Here is a 21,111-nt window from a genome sequence, read left to right as displayed (position 1 = left end):
AATATGTGATAAAACGAAACGAAACCGAGTGAAAATGGATGTTTGAATAATGGCCAGCTAAGGTGTGACTTCACATTCTTCAAAGCCGCCAAATTGGGGCTTCACCATTTTTATGGTTTTTTTTTTCTATTAAACCCAGGATGTCAAAATTGGAGTTTGAATATTCGTTGCTTTACAGAACAAAGATGTTTGCAAATAATGTTTGAGAATAAAAGCCTTCAAAAATATCTGGCAGCATCTCTTCATATTTTTCTGTCTTTAACATCAGATGACCATTTCCACATTTACTTGTAGACAGATGTCGAATGAACTTTGCAGTTGACCATATGCCGTCTCAACATTTACTCTCTTGTACTGTAAATGACCAGCTGACACCAAAATTGTGTGCATAATAATAATAATCCTGTACGAACAAAATCAAATCCACTCGAAAAATATCAGAGTAATCAATATATTTTTTTTTAACTATTGTTCTTCATTGATCCATGGATTGGATCCAAGCCCAGAGCATAATTATTATTCTCTCCTTATGATAACGTCCATGAATATATATGACTGCCATAAATCTACAATTTTCCCATAAGTTTCCATTGCTGCACCTCCTGAAACAATCTTGTATGAAAACAAATCAAAATATTTCTAAAAATGTCTGGAAATTTCATTTAAGCGCCATCTTCGGATTAGAAGATCTGATCTTCCAAATTCTCCAAGATTATATATGGAAATTGAAAAGGTTTTCTTGCTGTTTTCGTAACATGTTTTTTTTTTTTTTAATTTCAACCTCCAAAATTTGTCTATTTTTATTCTTTCATATTTTTCCCTTTTCCTGTTTCAAGAATTTATAAAAGTGATCCTAAAAGCAAAGTCAGTGTGATGTAATATTCTAAAATAATGGCGGCTTCATTAAAAACTGTTGCCTCATATATTACTTCAAATATTCAGACTACTGTTCTCATCTTAAGTGTTATCATAACGTTTCAGCCGATGTAAGCTCCAACCTCCTTCAGGTGTATCTTGTTGAACTTGTTAATCTTTCTGTTGAACACGTAAATCTTTTTGTTGACTTTCGTATTTTTCCTTCACATATAATTTATATGAATCGCATAAATATTCACCTATCACACTATTTTCCACTCAACAGACTTAGCTTTAGGATAGCAATACATTTTTAAAAAAATATATAATAATTTGAAAGTCAGTTGTGTTTTCAAGTTGCTTAAATTTTAAAATAAAATATGTATGAAATACGTTTATGAAACCAAATTAAAATGCAATATTTATGAAAAATAAACAAATATTTATTTGTTTAAAAGTAATGTTTCGGTGATAGATTCTATCCTCAGAATTTCATATATTTCTATTTTTTTGCTTTTTCTTTTTTTACTACTCGGACTTTCATATCACGTGCGTCAAGTGTATTCTTCCGGCCTTTAAAAACAACACGCAGACTCTTTACTAACTTTTTCTCTCTAATTTACCATCATGACAAGGAAAAATAAAATTTTAAAAAAATGTATAAAATTCTGAAGATGGCATCTATTGCCGAAATATTAATTTTAAACAAATATTTGTTTATTTTTCATAATATTGTCTTGTAATTTTGCTTATAAAAGTATTTTATATGTATTTATTATAAAATTTATTTAAAAAATAAAAAAATACAAAAACAATTCAAACAACTAAAATAAACATAAGAGAAAGTACTTGAAGCATATGTCACTTAATACATCGATGAGTTCACAAATACAGGGTGCGCTATTGCTCATTAAAACAACAAAAGACCAGGAAATAAAAGTTAGTCGAACCTTTGTATGAGATGGCTATGAATCAAATCTCTACTTATATATAAAGGCATTTTGTGCATATATGTGTGAGAGTTCCCTATGGATTCCAAAACGGCTGGGCCGATTTTTATGAAATTTCACACAAATATACTTTGTGTCTTGGAGTATTCTTCGATAGCTTTTGTATTGAAACGATAAATATTGAAAATCGTTGATCGATAATTGAAACATCTGAATAAAGAAGGAACAGTCCATTTTTAAACAAAGTTAACACCACAAATGCATTTGAGAAATTTTATCCCCCACACAAGCATAAGGATCAGCGTATAAAATCAAGAGTAAGTTCTTTGATATGACATGAGTATGTTCGAAATGACTGTTTCTCTGTAGAACACAATTGAACCATGATAGTTGACGTTTGAATTTTAAACTTTAATTCAAGCCATTATATAAAAATAATTTAATAGTCAACAGTAGATTCTTTGATAAGATGGGGCGTGTTCAAGTATTATGGTTCAACTGTGTCCTAAATAGAAACATTCATTTGAACCCGCCCCTCTCATATTTACAAAACGTATCTAACACTGCCAGACACATAAAGTACCTTCGTGTGAAATTTCATAAAAATCAGCTTATCCATTTTCGAATCCATAGGGAATGAGCTTGCACATACATACAGATTTAAATATTTAGTGAAATAAAAAATTCGTAATTTCTATGAATAAAAAAAGTTGTAAGCATGTCTATTTTATATTTTATATTTTTCCCTCTCTGCCCAGAAATCTAACTCCACCCGAGCAAATATAGCTAACTGCTTGATAATACATTGTAGGTATTGTCATCTGTACATGCAACTTTTTAAAAACTTGTAACATTCTCTTTCATTTAACTTTTATGTTCCAAGGGAGGTAATAACTTTGCAACTCTGCATTGTCTATTCCAGGTATAAAAAATTAAAAACAAAATTGTTTTAGCTTATTTGAATAACTTTGGAATTGATATGGTTGTAAAATATTATGAATTTGATTTTTTTTTTTTACCTGGTCTCATATTCTAACATACTTTTATTAACACTTTTTTAATGACAGAATTTGTTTTGTATAACTATTAATTTAGCCCTCTTTTTGAATATTTCTCAAAGGGACTTGTGATATTAGGCTGTATAAAATGTTAACTTTTGTCAGAATCGTCTGTTCCTTCTTTCATTGGATTATTTCGATTATCAATACTTATCAAAGACATTCCGATACAAAATCTTTCTAAGAACACCGCCAGGGATACAAAGTACCTTCGTGTGAAATTTCATAAAAATAAACTTAGCCATTTTCGAGTCCATGTGGAATGAACGGACACACACACACACACACACACACACACTTCCTTTTATATAATAGTAGATAGATTTAAATATTTATTGAAATAAAAAATTTGTAATTTCTATGAATAAAAAAAATTGTAAGCATGTCTATTTTATTTTTTTCCCTAAGCCCTTTACCCAGAAATCTAACTCGACCTGCGCAAATATGGCTAATTTATTGATAATTATGGCTATGACAGCAGCATATTCTTTTCATTATTTTGACTCTCGAGTGTGTATCCGTTGATATCTTATATACTTTTTTATAGAGTGATGTGGTTCTCGGTTGATTAACTGTGTCTAACTGTCGTATATATACTCAAGAGTCAAAACAATGAAAAGAATATGCTGTTGTCATAGCCCTATTGATAATATATTATGGGTATTGTCTTCTGTACTTCTTTAAAAACTTGTAACATTCTATTTTTCATGTAACGGTTATATTCCAAGGGAGGTAATAACTTCGCAACTCTGCAATGTCTATTCCAGGTATAAAAAATTAAAAACAAAATTGTTTTAGCTTATTTGAATAACTTTGGAATTGATATGGTTGTAAAATATTATAAATTTGATTTTTTTTTTTACCTGGTCTCATATTCTAACATACTTTTTATTTACACTTTTTTAATGACAGAATTTGTTTCATATAACTATTAATTTAGTCCTCTTTTTGAATATTCATTTTTTTTTCTTCCTTGCCTGAACTTCAATAAATAAGTTTAGTTTGCAATTATCAAATAATAAAAATTTAAGTTGCACAAAATACTTTTAAGTTATTTTTATGAAATAAAAATGCAAAAGTGAAATGAACCATTTTTAGATGACAAAATCCTGATGACATTTTTTTATCAGCTCAGTTTCCAATGAATTTACAGAGTAAACATTTGAAAAATGATTTTTTAATATTTGTAAATAGTGGTGGGTATTAATTTATAGTAATATTGTTTAGGGAGAGCAGTTCGACATGCAACGTGTTAGCGGACAGATGGGGTTTTTGATGGGACGCCCATGGAAGTCGGAAGGAGGCGACTTAGAAAAATGTAATCTTATACAAAGCGTGCCAACTCTGAAAAAATAACCCCAAAAAAAATAAATGATTATTTCAAAATTTAATTTCTATCTGAGCATTCCCATTTTCGTAGAGAACCACCTTTAATTTCAGGACGCATGGAACAAAGATTTGAGGCATGATTTTGCTGGTGTTCCAACCGACAACAATTTCCATAAACTGTTAATTTATGTATACACACATCAACACCCAATAGAGAATATACTAGATGAATCACATATAGGAACGTCGACACTCATAAGTTAAAAGAAACTCATTATAGAAAAACACATCTGGTATATATACCCCACAAATATATATACACTCATTATACAACTATGCTGCTTACATACAACTCCTGGATACAACATATAACTATAATGTAGTGCCGTTTCAAAACCTCTTTATATTACATATCTTTCTTTTGATACCCCGCTATTTAACAATATGAACTAAATTTTTAAAAAAACAACAAATATTTTAATGCATATTCTAGCACACGGAAATATATATACTAGCAGGTCACCCGGCTTTGCCCAGTAATAAAATACACATAAATATTATATTCTGTATTGATAATTATAGAGCCAATTCTCTTGATTATTATCCAATATATAGCAATGACTTCAAAAGTTATAAAATTATATGATTTGGGTACCATCCGCTAAAATCAAAACAAGAAAATTTAACACTCTAGCCTTAGTAGTTATTTATCTCTCCAGCGTTGTTACCATTTGAGCAACCAGCAGATAGATATGAAAGATTAAAAATTAAGCAACTTTGAGTTATGAATGTTTAATTTTGCGCTTGTGCAAAAGTAACAGCAGGCATAATGTTTTCCTCGACTTACCCTGCCAAGGTCAACTGTTTTGTTTTCAATTTTTGCCAGCTAAAAACAAATTTGAAAGTGTGCTACTGGTCAAATTTTAACTCTGTAAACCAGATATTCAGAGAGGAGTTTGATAGAGTATTTTTCCACACTGACAAGGTCACTTTTATATATATATATAGATATATATATATAGGTCTGGTTACTACTCTTTTATTTGTTTTTTTTCATCCATTTCTGTGCTTCGCAATTATTTTGCATGACGTCAGCTGAGGTTGATGCCTCGTTTTTTCTCTCTTTCTTTTAGTACTATTAAAGATGGAGTTTACATGTTTATTATTCTCTATTATTATTAAAACGTTTATTACTACGGTTTCTTTTACCGTTTTACCTTATTGTTATGAGTACTTTTACGTTTCATTTATCAATGTTCTTACATATATGTTGTATGGGTGTGTATGCTCTTACGTACAGTTCAGTTATGTGTGTGTGTGTTCTTATCTTACACAGTTCCTTTTGCCTTGGCAGTCTTCCCGAGACGTGTATGTGCAATGTAATGGGAACATACCTGCTTGCTTTGGCCAGCGGATGATGCCTTCTGGTTGCTGGTCTGCTATTTTGTCGGGGAGTGGTCACTGCAGACAGATTCATTAATGAACACAATATGGGATTTGAAGTTTCAATCTTTTATTCAAGGCAGCCTATCATCTCGGACCCTGGTTGTCGGGAGACCCAAAATCTCCGATCTGCTTTCTCTGCTGCCCAAAACCACTCTCAGCCCATGTGGTCATCAACTGGAAGGCCTCAACCACAATCCCGTGTCACCCCTCCCCCCAATTTCCGGTACATTCTATCTAGGTCGTTGAAGAGTGACTTGAGTTTGATGGCTGTCAAATCTAACCTTCTGACCGTGCTAACTCGCTGATGGAAATCAAAATATGCTTATATTTTTCTGTTTCTAAAACTACCTACATAGCATTGGATCTGGGATTACCAATACTACAGCACCATACCAGTGCAGCCGCAGCCAAGCTTGAACTCACTACACAAGTTTGTAGTGTAATTCAAGTCTTGTCTTGCCAGGGCTATTAAGGGTATTTTTTATTGTAACGCCATCACTAGATGGGGTGCCTACCACAGTTTAGAGAGTCCCATTTACCCCCAAGAGAAGGATAGACCATGCCAGTTTTTCAACCTGGTATTTTTACCTTTTTTTTTTTTTTTTTTTTTTTTTTTTTTTTACATGGGGGTCACCACTTATCAAGGCCCGAAGGCCACTTAGGGATAAGGGTTATTGCATGTCAATGAGATAGTATTGTAGTAACCATTAGTATTGGGGCTTTTGATAGAGTGTCTTACTTAAGGGGACAGTTTGTCAGGAGTTTGTTTATGTTGGACTTGAAGACGTCCAAGTTGTAGTCAGGTGGGAAACAGGCAAGCAGCAGAGAGTTCCACTGGCATGCAGTTCTAAGAAAGAAGCTTTGCTCATGGAATCTACGTTTGGATTTAGGCACAGATAAAGCACCTTCCTAAATGGTTACCCATCTGGTATTGGCCAGTCTCAATGTTGCTTAGCTTTGAAGATCTGGTGAGAACTGGTGTGTGAACATGATTCTTTTAGTAGAGAGGGAGAATAGTTCCCTTGGTTTTATGTAATGTTCCTTCTTTATTTTTGTTGTAGTTTCCATTTGACTGGTAAGTGTTTGTAATTCATGCATAGGTTATTACTATCATTATTATTCTTACTTTAATTTTAGTTTTTGAACTATGCATTTATTTTTTTACCAAATTATTTTTTAGATAGGATTTTAGTTAAAGTTATTAAATGTTATCGTTTAGTTATTAAATAATTAAATCAAATTGTTCTAAAACTATAACTAATTTTGTGAAGATAATGTTTTCATTTTTTATTCATGAAATTATTGAATGTAAAAAAGCTTTGAAAACATTCAATACGTGAGAATATACTACGAATTTTAAAGTCACTTTAAATGCCTTTTTGTTTGATAATTTAAATATTTCCAAATATTCCTTTAAAATTTTGTAGGATCACAAAGTAATTTGACTTCCAATTTTTGTTGTTGTTTGTTTTATCCTAATTAACAAAAGATTAAAAAAAACAGTGATTGCACGTTTATTGAAATGCATTCTGATGAATTCAATTTTTGACTTGATTATTTTTCTTTGACATAAAATTCTTGTAGTACTTTATACTATTAATAAAAATGTCATATCTTATGAGTCCGAAAATTCTGTTGTTGACATTGGTTTCCTTGATGTTTTTCTAGTCAGAATCATTTCTAGAAAAACATTGAAGATTACGGGAGGGGCCACTTGAAGGTTGCACAATGTTTCAATCGATGTAACCTTCGACCTTCTTCAGGTATATCTTGTTGAACTCTGGAATGTTTCTGTCGCACTCAGGAATTTGAACGGAATTTCGAACAGAACCTGTTTATTTACTTCATGGGGGTAGCATGCTCTTGTTCCGTCAGCCATGACTGAATAGAGGTCCTTATTAATTTACAGTTGCATTTTTCAATCTCCCACACCGAGGATCGAACCTTCAACCTTCAGGAGAATATCAATTTTAAAATTGATTTTTCCAAGTACTCAAACCACTGTCACAGGTCCTTGCAGAAAAAAACTTATTTAGTATGTCTATCCAGTCATGGCTGACAGAACATGCTACTCCCGTGAAGTAAATAAAGGGTTCCGTTCGAAATTCCATCCAGATTTCCGAGTTTGACAGAAACATCCCAGAGTTGGATAAAATACACCTGAAGAAGGTTGGAGGTTACAGTGACTAAGACATTGTGAAAATGGCACTCAAGATAAGAACAGATGTCCGATGAAACCAAAGAATACTTGAACAAATAAGTTATGATAGAGAGATGATCTCACCGTTTCCCCCAACGCATTTCAGGGGAAAACATTACATACGTGTTATGTTGAAATTAGTATAAACTGAAAGCATTACAAAAAATGATCCAGTAGAAAATGTGCTAGATGTATTTTTAACAAAAAAGTCACTAACAATTGCGTTTTGTTTAAAAACGGCAGACACTTAATTTATATCAGGGGAGATAAGTCAGTTTGACATACTGAATTGGTCGCACAACTCTTTTACATTAAATACATACAATAAAACTTGATAATTCAATGAATTCTATTTTTACTTGTAATTTTTTGTAACTTTTATAATTTATACTAATTTTGACATGACACGTTAGTATGTAATGTTTTCATCTGAAATGTGTTGGTTTAAAAGATGAATCAACACAATCACCTATTATTCTCATCAATATAAATAAAACAATAGATTGTGTGTGTGTGTGTGTGTGTGTGTGTGTGTGTGTGTGTGTGCAAATATTTAACTAATAAACTCTTAAACTAATGGTCATATAACACTGAAATTAACAGGAAATAGTAATCATAGACTAAGGATGATTTATAATAAGTAAAATCTTTGTTTGGATGGATGAATAATGCATCCAGAAATATGTCGGCAAGTTGAAATATAAAATTTTCATTTTCAACTTGCCGATATATTTCTATTACTTTTGCGCATGCGCAAATTCATTCATAGCTTAAAGTGCTTTAATTTAAAACTCTTATCTATCTGTTGATAGCTCAAATGGTAGAGAGCACATCTGAGGCGCTTTAAATGTTTTGGTTTCGATTCTAGCTGATGGCACACAAGTCATTTTTAAAAAATCTTTTGGAATCACTACAATATATTAGATACGATATAATATTCAATAGAGAATTGGCTCCGTAATAATAAATCACTACAATATATTAGATACGATATAATATTCAATAGAGAATTGGCTCCGTAATAATAAATCACTACAATATGTTAGATACGATATAATATTCAATAGAGAATTGGCTCCGTAATAATAAATCACTACAATATGTTAGATACGATATAATATTCAATAGAGAATTGGCTCCGTAATAATAAATACAAATCTGCATGAATTAAAATATATTTAAGCATATTTTACGACCGGGCAACGCCGGGCGCCTCCACCCCTTCCCCAGTAGCAAATAAATAATAGTCGTCCTAGATTGACGCAGTGTTTATTTTCCAGAGTGTCCTCTTTTGGAAAGCTAAATTTTTTTCATATTCATAACCGACCTTGTGTTTACCTCCCCCTCCCCCATCACCAGTGGCGGTTAGGAAGAAACTAAATATGGATATTTTTTCTCTAGTTTCGTTCGTGTATAATTTGCAATAATTTCCATAAATATAAATGATAAAAATCAAAGAATGACACAATGTACAAAATCAGTTTCGGGGCATAATTTTTTAATAAATTCATATGTATAATATAAAATATAAATTTATATCTAAAATTAATGAATTATGCAAATTAAAAAAAATTATGCAAATTGAATTTAAAACTATTATTAAGATAAAAATAAGATATTCACGTTGCAAGGGAGCTAACTCTAGTTTAAGCAATGCGGAGTTACTTTACCTTAGATTACGAAATATGAACAATTGATTTTCTTAATCAGTGGAAAATATCGTACTGATACGAACTGAAATTTAAAATTGCTTGCTTCTGAATAGTGCGATTTTGGTCATACGTTCATAAGAATTTACTGTGAAAAGTGCGATTTTTAATAATTTATTTAAAACTATCACTAATGTAATAAAATGATATTTATTTATACGCATTATTTATCTCCTTTCCAGGAAATTAGGCACAAGATCATATACGATTTTTAGAAGCAAGTACATTCAGGCTTACAAAATATGCTTGAGCACCTTCGTCGGTATTTCTCAGTAGGGACTCATCAGACGATTAACTATTAACTAATACTTTCTAAGAGAAGGTAATATGATCATGTTAGTATTTGGGTGTGGTCTAAGCATGACGTCACTGACTCCGATATACATGTATATAGGGATGAATATCGAGGAAAAAGGGGCAAGGAGACTGAAAAGACTTTCTCCTACTCCCACTTCCAGAAGTCAAACTTTGTAAAACTGGTATCCTGTACTGATAGCAAGTAGCAGTTTTGGTTACGTGAAATGACAAAATAAATACCCTTTTCCTTCACTAAGGAAAGTTGTGTCGACGTTATCATTTTCCTTTGTGACTGATTCTACATACAACGTGTTGGGTCCGTTAGAGAGAAGTAGACGACTACGTTACACTGGCAGATTCACTCTTTTAGGACTGAGCAGAATCATAGCATAACCCGACAGCAACAAAAGACATGGTCAGATTGATTTAATAAAAACTGTAATTCTTTTGTGTAAAGTTTGACTTTTGAATTCTAGTTGCTCTGCTTACTTGACACGGGGACATTTTTGCCATTTCAAAGTTAGTACCTATTCAGATTTGTCTCAAAATGCCATCTTCCCAGAAATTGCCTCCTCCTGGGTAGTGGTGTAAGTGTGTGTGTGTGGGGGGGTATAGCTCACCAGATGCATCCACACAGAAAAATACCGACAGGACCAATCATTGCAACCCCTTACACCTGGCTCAGAGTGCTACTCTTCAGAGAGTTGAATTCCCACTATAAACTGATCCATTGTGTAACTCTACCACATTGTGAACCAGTTAAGTAAACTTAGCTTTTGTTCATAACATTGTACAACATTTACTCATGAATATAAAAATGGTGTCCCAAAATTTTATGTAACATTAATTTCTTATCTTCGAATTAAAACATTGAGTAAACACGTCTTCTTTTTTTTGTTGTTTTTGTTTCGCGCGTTTCCGTAGAACTAAATTTCATTTTCATGAATGTTACGTATGGCTGCCGCTATAAAGGTTATGCATACTGTTCAACATGGTGGTCGCATCTAATATGAAAGTTAGTAAGTTGTTATGAGCAACATCATAGTCCCAACCAATGTCAGTTTAGTTAAAATTATCTGCAAAACAAATTATTTAAAAAAAAAAATAATTTGGTGTTCAGCGTGTTTACTATTTCAACTTTATTATTTAAAAGTAATTTTAAGCCTTTAAACTGCCAAATATGCACAAAAAATAGTAATTTTTTCGCTGAAGTTTAAAATAAAAAGTTTGTCATGTTTCTTTTGCATCGGAAACGAAAGAAAAGCTAATTTTCAGATATGTCTGTCTTGTACAAAAGATATATCATTCTTATTTACTCCTCCCCCTCCCCGCATGGGCAAAGTTAGATGCGAGGTTGATTTTTATTGTGGTGAAAATTTAACCCTCCCATCCCCCTCCCCCAAACATATGGCACTCTAGATTAGAACAGAAATAAAAATTGCCTCAGTTTAAAAGGATTTCCCTTCCACTTACCAAGGACTAAAAAAATGTATTGTTTATCAGACATGGGGGGGGGGATTTGAGTTGTCTGTCAGAAAATGGAGAGTCACTGCAAGCGGTTAAGCTTTACAGGCATATGAACTAAGAGTGTGAAAGTATGAAGTCATTATTGAAGTTGATAGAAAGCAGGTTCAGCGCAACATATAAAATTACGTTTTAAAATTAGTTTTAAGCAAACTAAGGTTGTCTCCCTTTTGCCACAACACTGATGACTAAAAACCTGATTAAAGAAAAAAAAAATCATCAATATCGTTAACTTAAGTTAATTTTAATTAACAGCAGCGATGAAATAATATTTCAGCCAACAAGTAGAAGTCATCATTTTTTATAGTTACACATAAACAGCATTTAAAAATTGATCTTTAAACTTATCTCTAGTCAGTTTTCTTTGGCATTCATTTCTTTAAATAAGACCAATTTGTATAGCTCAAATGCCCTTTCTTACACCCAGTGTGGTGATGGGGTACCAGTGCTTTTATTGAGACACCAAATGCTTCAATTTATGCCCCCCTCTCCATAAAACATTCGCAACAAACACTCATCTATCTATAACCATTGTTAGCAATTTCTATCACTTTCTATCTGTGCCTGAAACTAAACGAAAATTCCATGACCAGAGTTTCTTTCCTAAAACTGTTCCTCTGTGGAACGCAATATCGTGGGGCTGCTTTCTAGCTGACTATAACATGAACGTTTTCAACTCTAATGTAAATAAGTTTTTGTTGAGCCATCATCTTAAATAAAATAAACCATACCCAAGTTCTACCATTTCTGACCATCAGGGTGTTGTTGGTCCCTCGATTTATCGGAGAGAGACCTATCTTTTCAGTGGCATCTGTTCATCCATCCGTGTGTCCATATGTGCGTGCGATTGCCAGATAACTGTCCATTAGTTTTTCCTGAAATTTTGCCACAAATTGTATTTCATTAAATAGATGTGCACAGTAAAACATTATTTTTGCGAAAATTCCAGAGTCTAAAAAGAGGTCAAAAATGCCTCAAAATGGTCAACAATGACACATTTTACCCCACAACTTTTGATTAGATTTTTCTGAAACTTGGCCAAAATGTGGAGCCCATTGTTTTTAATATAAATTTAGTATGGGTGACCCTGGAAAAAATTCTGGTTTGCGTCGCTGAGGACTTTCAGTGATAAAAAATGCCCCTTTTTGTAGCTCTTTTTTCATATTTCTCAACAAAAACTTGATATGTCTGATTATATAGTGGTTTTTCATGGCGGTCAACTACAAATATATATGTGTTAAGGCCTGAAACTGCACCGTTATCCATTTACACTCGGATTCAGCATCCCCAGGAGCTCAAAATGTCCCAAAATGACAGATTTTGCCCCATAGCGTTTGATCCATCCATTAGATTTTCCTGTAACTTGGCCAAAATGTGGAGGTCATTGTTCTTAATATAAATTCAGTATGGGTGACGCTGGCAAAATTCTTGTTCGCATTCCTCTAGGACTTTTAGAGCTAAAAAAAAAAAAAAAAACATGCCTTTTTGGAGCTCTTTTTTCATATTACTCAAAAACTTGATATGTATGTCTATATAGTGGATTTCCATGGTGGTGAATTCAAATATACATGTAACTGCACTGTTTGTCCATTTTCACTGGGATTCGGCATTCCCAGGAACTCAAAAGGGGGTCACAAATGCCCCAAAATTACAAAAAATGACACTTTTTACGCCATAACTTTTGCCCCATCCGTTAGATTTTTCTGAAACATGGCGAAAATGTGAAGACAACGTTGGCCCTTCACACTTCTCACATTCATCATTTCTTCACTATTTTTTGTGGCGTCATCTCACATGCAGCATCAGAGAGGGACCACGCATGAGCGGCTTGTTTCACCATCTACCTTACACTCATGAAATGTTATCATACAGTGGAGTAAGGGATGATCTCGAAGTAAAAAAAAAAAATTATTTTAAACTTTATTGATGTTTAAAAAAAAAAAAATATTTTAAACTTTATTGATGTTTAAAAAAAAAAAAATTATTTTAAACTTTATTGATGTTTAAAAAAAAAAAAAAATATTTTAAACTTTATTGATGTTTAAAAAAAAAAAAATATTTTAAACTTTATTGATGTTTAAAAAAAAAAAAATTATTTTAAACTTTATTGATGTTTAAAAAAAAAAAAATTATTTTAAACTTTATTGATGTTTAAAAAAAAAAAAATTATTTTAAACTTTATTGATGTTTAAAAAAAAAAAAATAATAATTACTGCCAGTTCCTGTTAATAAACTTGTTTATTTTGAGTTTCACATCTGACTTCCTTATCAATTGTCACATGACTCTGTTGAAATTAGCTTTGTCACTTCCTCTAATCCCAATAAAAGTTACTTCCCTTGCTTCATCATATTATTTTTTGGAAATGATTTCAAAAAAACTAATAAAGTCTTTGTAACAGAACTATCACTTCTTGCGTCTGAGCAGTTCAACCTGGAACAGGTGGCGTAGATTCTAAAAATCTCTTTCTTTGGTTTTTTGGCAAACCTCCAAGATTCCCACTCCTCGTTTTTATTTCTTTTCGTTCTTAGCCTTTATCCCCAACGTGTACTCGTCTTGGAAGGACTCCACCCACTTCCCTTCTTTTGTTTCTTCTACACTTAGATCCCACTCCTACTTGGAGATTGACCTGCTTGTTTTCAACAAACTGAAAAATAGTGTGTGGTCTATTATTTAGAAAAGGCTGGGAGGCCTTACTAACACAAATTTTGTTATTTATTCCCCATTTCAATAAAATGTTAGTACCGGAAATAATTTAATAAAACTTTTTGAAACTAACTAGCCTATCCGGCCTTACCAGAAAATTTTTTTACTTTAATGTTTTTTTTTTTAAATTATCATTTTCTTAAAATCAAATTTCTTTTGTTTTCATACATACGCACATACCCACATACGCATATATTCATAAAGTTTGTAATGAGGGAAAAAAATCCCTGGTAGAGTTGACAAAAAATTCTGTTTAAAAAAAGAAAAAATCATACGTAAATTTTTGTTTTTACTTAGAATTCGACTTAATAATAAAACAACAAATATATGCAAAACAATCTTTATGATGAACATACATGTCACAGAACAAAGATGTCATATTCATCAATATTTTATGATTTTTAGCTATTACTAATTTTTGACAGTCATTGTTTATAAATAAGGAAGAGACAACTCAATTCGATCTATCGAAATCAAAATTAACCTTGTATTGAATACAATTTACTCTTAAAATCGAAAAACTATGATTTTCTATACAAAGAACAAAATTACTTTATTCAACTAGTGGAGGGGGGGGCTTTGCCTACTAGTAAAATACGCTTAAATATGATATTTTAATTCGTCCAGATTTCGTATATATTATTATAGTCGTGATTTCAATAGTAAAAAACAAAAAAACAAAAGCATTTAGGTGCTATCAGCTAAAATCGAAACCGAAAACAAAACTGTAACATTCAAAGCTGGTGACGTTACCACTGTACCAATGTGACACGCATATGAACTGATCAAAAATTAAAAATAAACTAAGATGAATGTACAAAATGTATAACGTTTTTTTTTAATATTGATCCCCTTTTTGACCCCTTAAAAACTATTTTAAACGTCTAAAGACCCCTTAAAAACTATTTTAAACGTCTAAAGACCTATAAAAAACGGTTAATGAAAAATTCAATCATTTGAGGCCCCTAGTGCCACTCTGCGACTTTTAGCTTCGGAAGAGAGTTTGAAAATAGGAAGACAGACAGACAGACATAGTGAGTTTTATAAATTAGATTTATGTGATTTTTGGAATATGATATCTTTTTCTGTGATAAGTACATACCTCGTAAAGATTTTTCTGTTTTTTTATTTTTTTAAATTAAGTTTATTTCTAAAACAGTAAATTTTTTTCTATCTAAAAAAATTATAGATTTACAAAAAAAAAGGAAGAATTACAATAAATAATTTTAAAAATCTTTTTTATGTAAACATTTTCTTTTCTATTTTTCTAGATAAAATGGTGAATTCATCTGGCGGCAGCAGCAGCAGCTCACTTAAGCTAAATGGGATTTGTTGTTGGTCAGTGTAAGTGTTGGGACCGAAAATGTTCCTCCCCTTTTGTCTCCTCCTCTCTGTTCTGCATTGGTGCTTGTGCATTGACCTCACCTACGTCGTTGAAGAAGGGAAAGACCCAGGCACGCTGGTGGGCAATATCGCTGCCGATTCACATCTCATGGATCGAATCCCACTTTCTGAACGCAACACAATCACTTTCAGCCAGTTGCAGCCAGCACAGACGGACAGTTCTCAGCTGTTCCGTGTATCGGAAAAATCTGGAAAGCTTTACACCCGTCAGACGTTAAATGCAGAACTCATGTGTAAGCGGTACAAGGAATGTTCCCGAATTGTAGAAGTGGCCGTCCAGAAAGGAACATCGTTTATCAAGGTCTTTGAAATCAAGGTAATCCTGAAAGACGTCAATGACTTCCAGCCTGAGTTCCCCGTCAAGCAAGTGAACATCCAGTTTTCTGAGGGAGATGCCATCGGTATGCGTAAATCAATACCAAATGCAATTGATAAGGACGTTGGTGTGATGAACTCGAAAATCAATTACGAACTCATGAAGAATACAAATGATCCGTTTTCATTGTCTGTTTCAAAACGTGTTGACGGAACATCGCAGTTGTTTATAAATTTAGAAGAGAAGTTAGACAGAGAGTTGAAGGATTCGTACATGATTAAGGTGGTTGCTAAGGATGAGGGGGTACCTGCTAAACAGAGTATCCTTAATTTGAATATAACCGTCACAGACGTCAACGATAATTTGCCGATTTTTTCGCAGAAGGTGTATAATGTCACTAGCAAGAATGAACCGAGCGACACTTTACCAATCGTTATTCTTTTGGCGCGTGATTTTGATATCGGTAAAAATGGAAAAATTGCTTATGAATTGAGCCAACAAACGTCAGACATTGCTAAGGTTCATTTCAAGTTGAACAAAGTGACTGGGGAGGTTTTCTTGCACAAAAAATTTATCTTAGGACAAGAGTTGCTACATAAGTTGTACGTCAAAGCGACAGATGGGGGTAGTCCTCCGTTGAGTTCAATCGTGATGATTCTTGTCAGCATCATTAACCAACAGAACAACGCACCAACTATAGATGTCAACTTCGTATCTCGCCCAACGGGAAATGAAAACACAGTTGATATTTCAGAGGATATCGAAGTTGGCAGTTTTATAGCATACGTGAAAGTAACCGACCACGATGCTGGTCCAAACGGAGATATTAACTGCATTCTTCACCATGACAAATTCCAATTACAGAGCCTGGGTCCCAAGCGCTACAAAGTGCTTGTAAAGAAACCTTTGGACAGAGAAACCCGGGATCATCATGATGTTATCATTAGTTGTCACGATAAGGGCTCTCCCCCGTTACATTGCGAGAACAAATTTTCTATAAAAGTCATAGACGTGAATGATGTACGACCAACTTTTACGAAGAAGACTTTTAAATTCTGGATATACGAAAACAAAAAACCAAATTTTCCCGTCGGTTACATTAATGCCACGGATCCAGACCTGGGTGCAGGCAGCAAGCTCACGTATTTCCTCATCGCAGATAACAAGTACTTCTTACCGTTCCAAATCACAGACAGTGGATTGATCTCAACTGTTATGTCGCTGGACCATGAATTTCAGGATGTGTACAAATTCCAAGTCTTAGTTAAAGACAAGGGTCGACCGTCCTTGAACAACACCGTAAATGTCATAGTAGAGGTCAGAGACGAAAATGACAACTCCCCATATTTTACGTACCCCAGTGTTAATCCTTTTTGCTTGGATGTAGTCTATTACCCCTACCATACAAAAAATATTACAATCCTTAAGGCCTCTGATAGTGATGGTCGGGAGAATGCGTTCCTCAAATATGAGATAGAAGCTGGTAATAAAAAACAGTTGTTTAACATCAACCCATATACTGGCTTACTGTCGTTTACACGAGTGGTCAACCAGCAAGACGCTGGCTCCTATGACCTACAGTTTGCTGTGAAGGACAGTGGCACTCCAGTTCTTTCAGCCACAACTACTATCTTCTTGACCTTAACAGTTAGCAACAAAACGTTCGAGAAGGTCAACGTTGTCCGAATGAAAGAAGATGAAACGGACGAGAAGATACACCTGGACTTTCTCATCGCCATCGTATCTGTCGCTGTCACTCTTTCTGTGATCATCACTGCTTTTATTTCGATATGCTTCCTTAGACTTACCAATCAGAAAAATATTTCACATCGAAATGAGGGGAAGGGGAACTGCTCGGTAAAGTGTGAACAGAGACAGTTAATGTACCCATATCTGGCATCATCTTGTGTTGACCTCCCATCCACGCGGATAGAGGAGGTGGACGTTAACAGAGATTTCCATCTTATTGAACGAGAGGATTCACGTGGGGAAAATTCAGACATTGGGCACAGTGGATCAGCCACAATCATGCAGGTTCAAGGTAAACCAGAGGTTGTATATCAGGTAAGAAAAATATTTTTTTTTTTCGTACGCACATGTGTATATATGTTCTTGTTTTGCCAGCTTTATTTGCCATCTATTATAAAAAACAAATATACTCCATTAAAAATCGTTCCGCAAAATAACTAGATTCGGCATTAAATAACCTGAAAAAGGTTGATGTGGCTCTTTCACATCTTTCCGACTCCTTCTGTTTTTCCTCCGTCTTCTCTGGTGTCTTCTTTCCGACTTCCTCCTTCTCTTCCGGTGCTTTCCTCTCGGGGCAAAAGCAGGACATATGCCCCGGTTTGTGATAGTGCCAGCAGTGTGGCCGTCATCCCTCTACGATCACCGTCATGTGCCAGCCCTCACACGTCAGCTGGGAAGGGATGGTGTAAAATCCTTTTCTATCTACCTGCATCTCGATCTTGTATTCTCTGGATCTGATGTTTCGGGGGCCTGTACTTTTTCCACTTCAATGAAGCTCGGCAAGCCCATTATAGTCACATTAGTTCTTCTCTTGGACAGGTATTCAGTCTTTAACTTATAATTCTTCCATGTGAGGTCTCCCCTTGCCAACCTCTCCGCTTCCTCTTTTGTAGGGAAAAGGAGCTCCCACATGGCATGATACCTCCTGATTGTGTACTTGGCGGGGATCTTCAGCTCACCTAAAATCTCCGGCATTTTCTCCTTGGGGATTCCGAGTAGACCTTTTTCTTTTACGCCGAACGTTACCAGGGAGATTGATCACTGTCTTATATCCTCCAATCTTCCTGGCCTCACCTTGAGCACATTCTCTTTGACGTAGTCCTGAAACTTATCATTAAAAAGATCATGGTAATATTTTGCGTTATTTTTCTGGCCTTCCTGGGATCCCCAAGCTGTCGCCGCCTTGACGGGTTTATTGGGCATACTGACTGCTGACTGACTCCGGGTGGGTGTCTTCTGTCCTAGTGGAATTGGCGAACAATCACTCACTGAGAGGGCTGGCCAATCGGCTGCACTGCCTGGCGTTGCACTGGTAAACCCCCCTCCCCAGGGGAGCCCCCATCTACAATGATTTTACTTTTCTCAGCCCCTCTCCCGATGGTTTGTCCAAGAAAGAACCCTTAAATGGCCAAAAAGCTGGTCAAGTGGGTGGTCGTCGCTCTAGGCACGAAAGCCGAGAACACGATTATTAAGTACTTGGCCCTGGACTTGGCATTATCTACTGCCAGGCCCTAAGATACATCCAAAAAAAAAGAAAAATAAAACAACTAAACAAAATGCCTAGGGGAGCGGGTTAGTAAGGGATCCTCCCAACCTACTTCTGAATATGGAGCGGCCACTGTCTTCCGGTTCTGAAAGTCGAGAGTAAGCAGGTCATTCCCTAGTGGGGAGTGGGGGGACCTAGGGATGATATCTTGAAACCAAATTAGATAGGGATGGGCGATATAGGGAATGGACAGAGTCTTCCAAGATAAATGTATGTATAGGGGCAACAGACCGGGAACAAAACAGAGGGTGGACTGGGCATCTTTGGAAGCTCTCTTAGTGCAGATGAAAAATAAAAACGGGGATAGGATCACCTATCATACTTGTTCTAGTCTAGTACCTAATAAAGTATTTTCCACTCAAAGTGGTTACAACCTAACTACTCCTACTCTAAAAATCTTTGTTTGGGGCTGGGTTCCGTAGAACCTTAGCATCGCCTGACCAATACCACTAGGGTGGGAAAACAAACTTAAACCTAGCGCCTCGTCTGATGCGCAAACAAGTGTTGTGCACTCATCTCCTATCAAAGTTTATGCGATGTAATCTTTTCCAATCACATCTGGTCTTTACTTTAAGCTGATGGAGCTTTAAGCATCAGCTTAAAGTAAGCAACCAAATCCCGATCCGAAACAGATTCAACCACATAGACAATGTTAAGACATGTAAACCACGTCACTAACCTAGCTACAGCTAGGATCGCAAGAAACAGCAACCGTTTCTCCTCAGTATACGGCGGGTCCATGTTGTCGATGATGTACGCCAAATCAAGTGGCACCAACTGCTCGGGGTCGATGCGAGCCGTTACCTCTCTGACGTACTCCCAGAGCCTCTGAACTCCACTGCAAAGAAAAAAGGCGTGATTCTTTGTTTCATCCTCGTCATCCTCACAGGGGGGGAGGGGCAAAAAGGAACGTATTCATCACTCTTGCAGTTCATAGCAAGCACGCCAAAAAGTGGCTTCGCATTCCAGACAAGCCTCCATGTTATAGAACACTCTGAATTGTTTAAATAGCTTCTGGCTGGCGCCCAATTCCACTCATAGAGGACCTCCTCCCTCGACATGTGCAGTCGCTCAACCAGCGGATCTTTTGCGGTCCCCACCACTAAATCCTGATATAGCCTCCTCCTAGGCCGTGCAAGGTCACTGGACCCAGGCAAGGCATTCGGAGAGGAATTGCCGTTCCCCCACTGGTCTTCTGCGACCTTCAGTGGCAGGGGAGGATAAGAGCTGTGGAAAAGCTTGCTCCACAACTGGTACCCAGTGCAATTCCTCAAGCAGTGTCCGACTCAGGAACGCCAATCTTTCGGCGTACTTATGATTTAACACGTCATGCATTCCTAAGCCACCTTCGCTGAGTTTCTGTGTACAGACCTGTCTACGGACATACGGCTTTCCCCCTTTACAAAGAAGTTTGAAAAGCAGTTGCTCCAAAGCCTTACAGCGGTCCGCAGGCAGAGGAAGTGCTGACAAGTGGTAAAGGATCAACGGAAAGACATAAGTTTGACACGCCTCTGCACGACCATTCAGGGATAAGCCACTGCGAATCCAAGTCCTTACAGACGATTCGACCTTCGTCTGTATTTCCGAACAATTTTTGTTCAGTTAGTGTCCAGGCTTGAACCACACTCGGAGAATCTTTACCGGGCCATCCATCCAGCTGAACCCGCCTGGAAGCGAGTTTACCCCGGTCCAGGTGCCCAACCGCAGGCCAACGGACTTGCTGCGATTGACTATGGCCCCTGTGACACTCATACTCAGCGACCGCCTCCATCACCACTTTAATATCGATCCTTCACCCTACGAAAACGGTGACATCATCAGCGTACGCGAACACCCTGGTGAATTTGCTGCCAGGTAGAGCCATGCCGCGCAGGACTGGTCTAGACGCCTCGTCCCTTAATTTACAAAGGAAGGGCTCCAACGCCAGGACATACAACAGAGGCGACAGCGGACAACCCTGGCGCACCGACAGAGAGACCCCAAAGGACTCCGACAACCTATCATTTACTTGTACCGCAGGATTA

The 21,111-nt window shown here is 35.6% G+C and overlaps 1 protein-coding gene across 1 annotated transcript in view; it reads left to right on the top strand.

The window, feature by feature from the left end:
- LOC145241991 (protocadherin beta-15-like) overlaps positions 1 to 21,111 on the top strand; it is a 258,438-nt gene that overhangs the window by 185,603 nt on the left and 51,724 nt on the right. Inside the window, exon 2 of the mRNA XM_080104872.1 lies at positions 15,344 to 17,856. Within this exon, the coding sequence (XP_079960998.1) occupies positions 15,436 to 17,856 (2,421 nt within the window). The 5' untranslated portion in view covers positions 15,344 to 15,435. The remainder of the gene's footprint in view (positions 1 to 15,343; positions 17,857 to 21,111) is intronic.

Source organism: Euprymna scolopes, chromosome 21 (genome assembly GCF_053919585.1).
Source record: "Euprymna scolopes isolate OS-2025 chromosome 21, ASM5391958v1, whole genome shotgun sequence".
NCBI classification, from domain to species: domain Eukaryota; kingdom Metazoa; phylum Mollusca; class Cephalopoda; order Sepiida; family Sepiolidae; genus Euprymna; species Euprymna scolopes.
The sequence above is the reverse complement of the archived record's forward strand: the minus strand, read 5'-3'. Positions and strand labels throughout refer to the sequence as shown.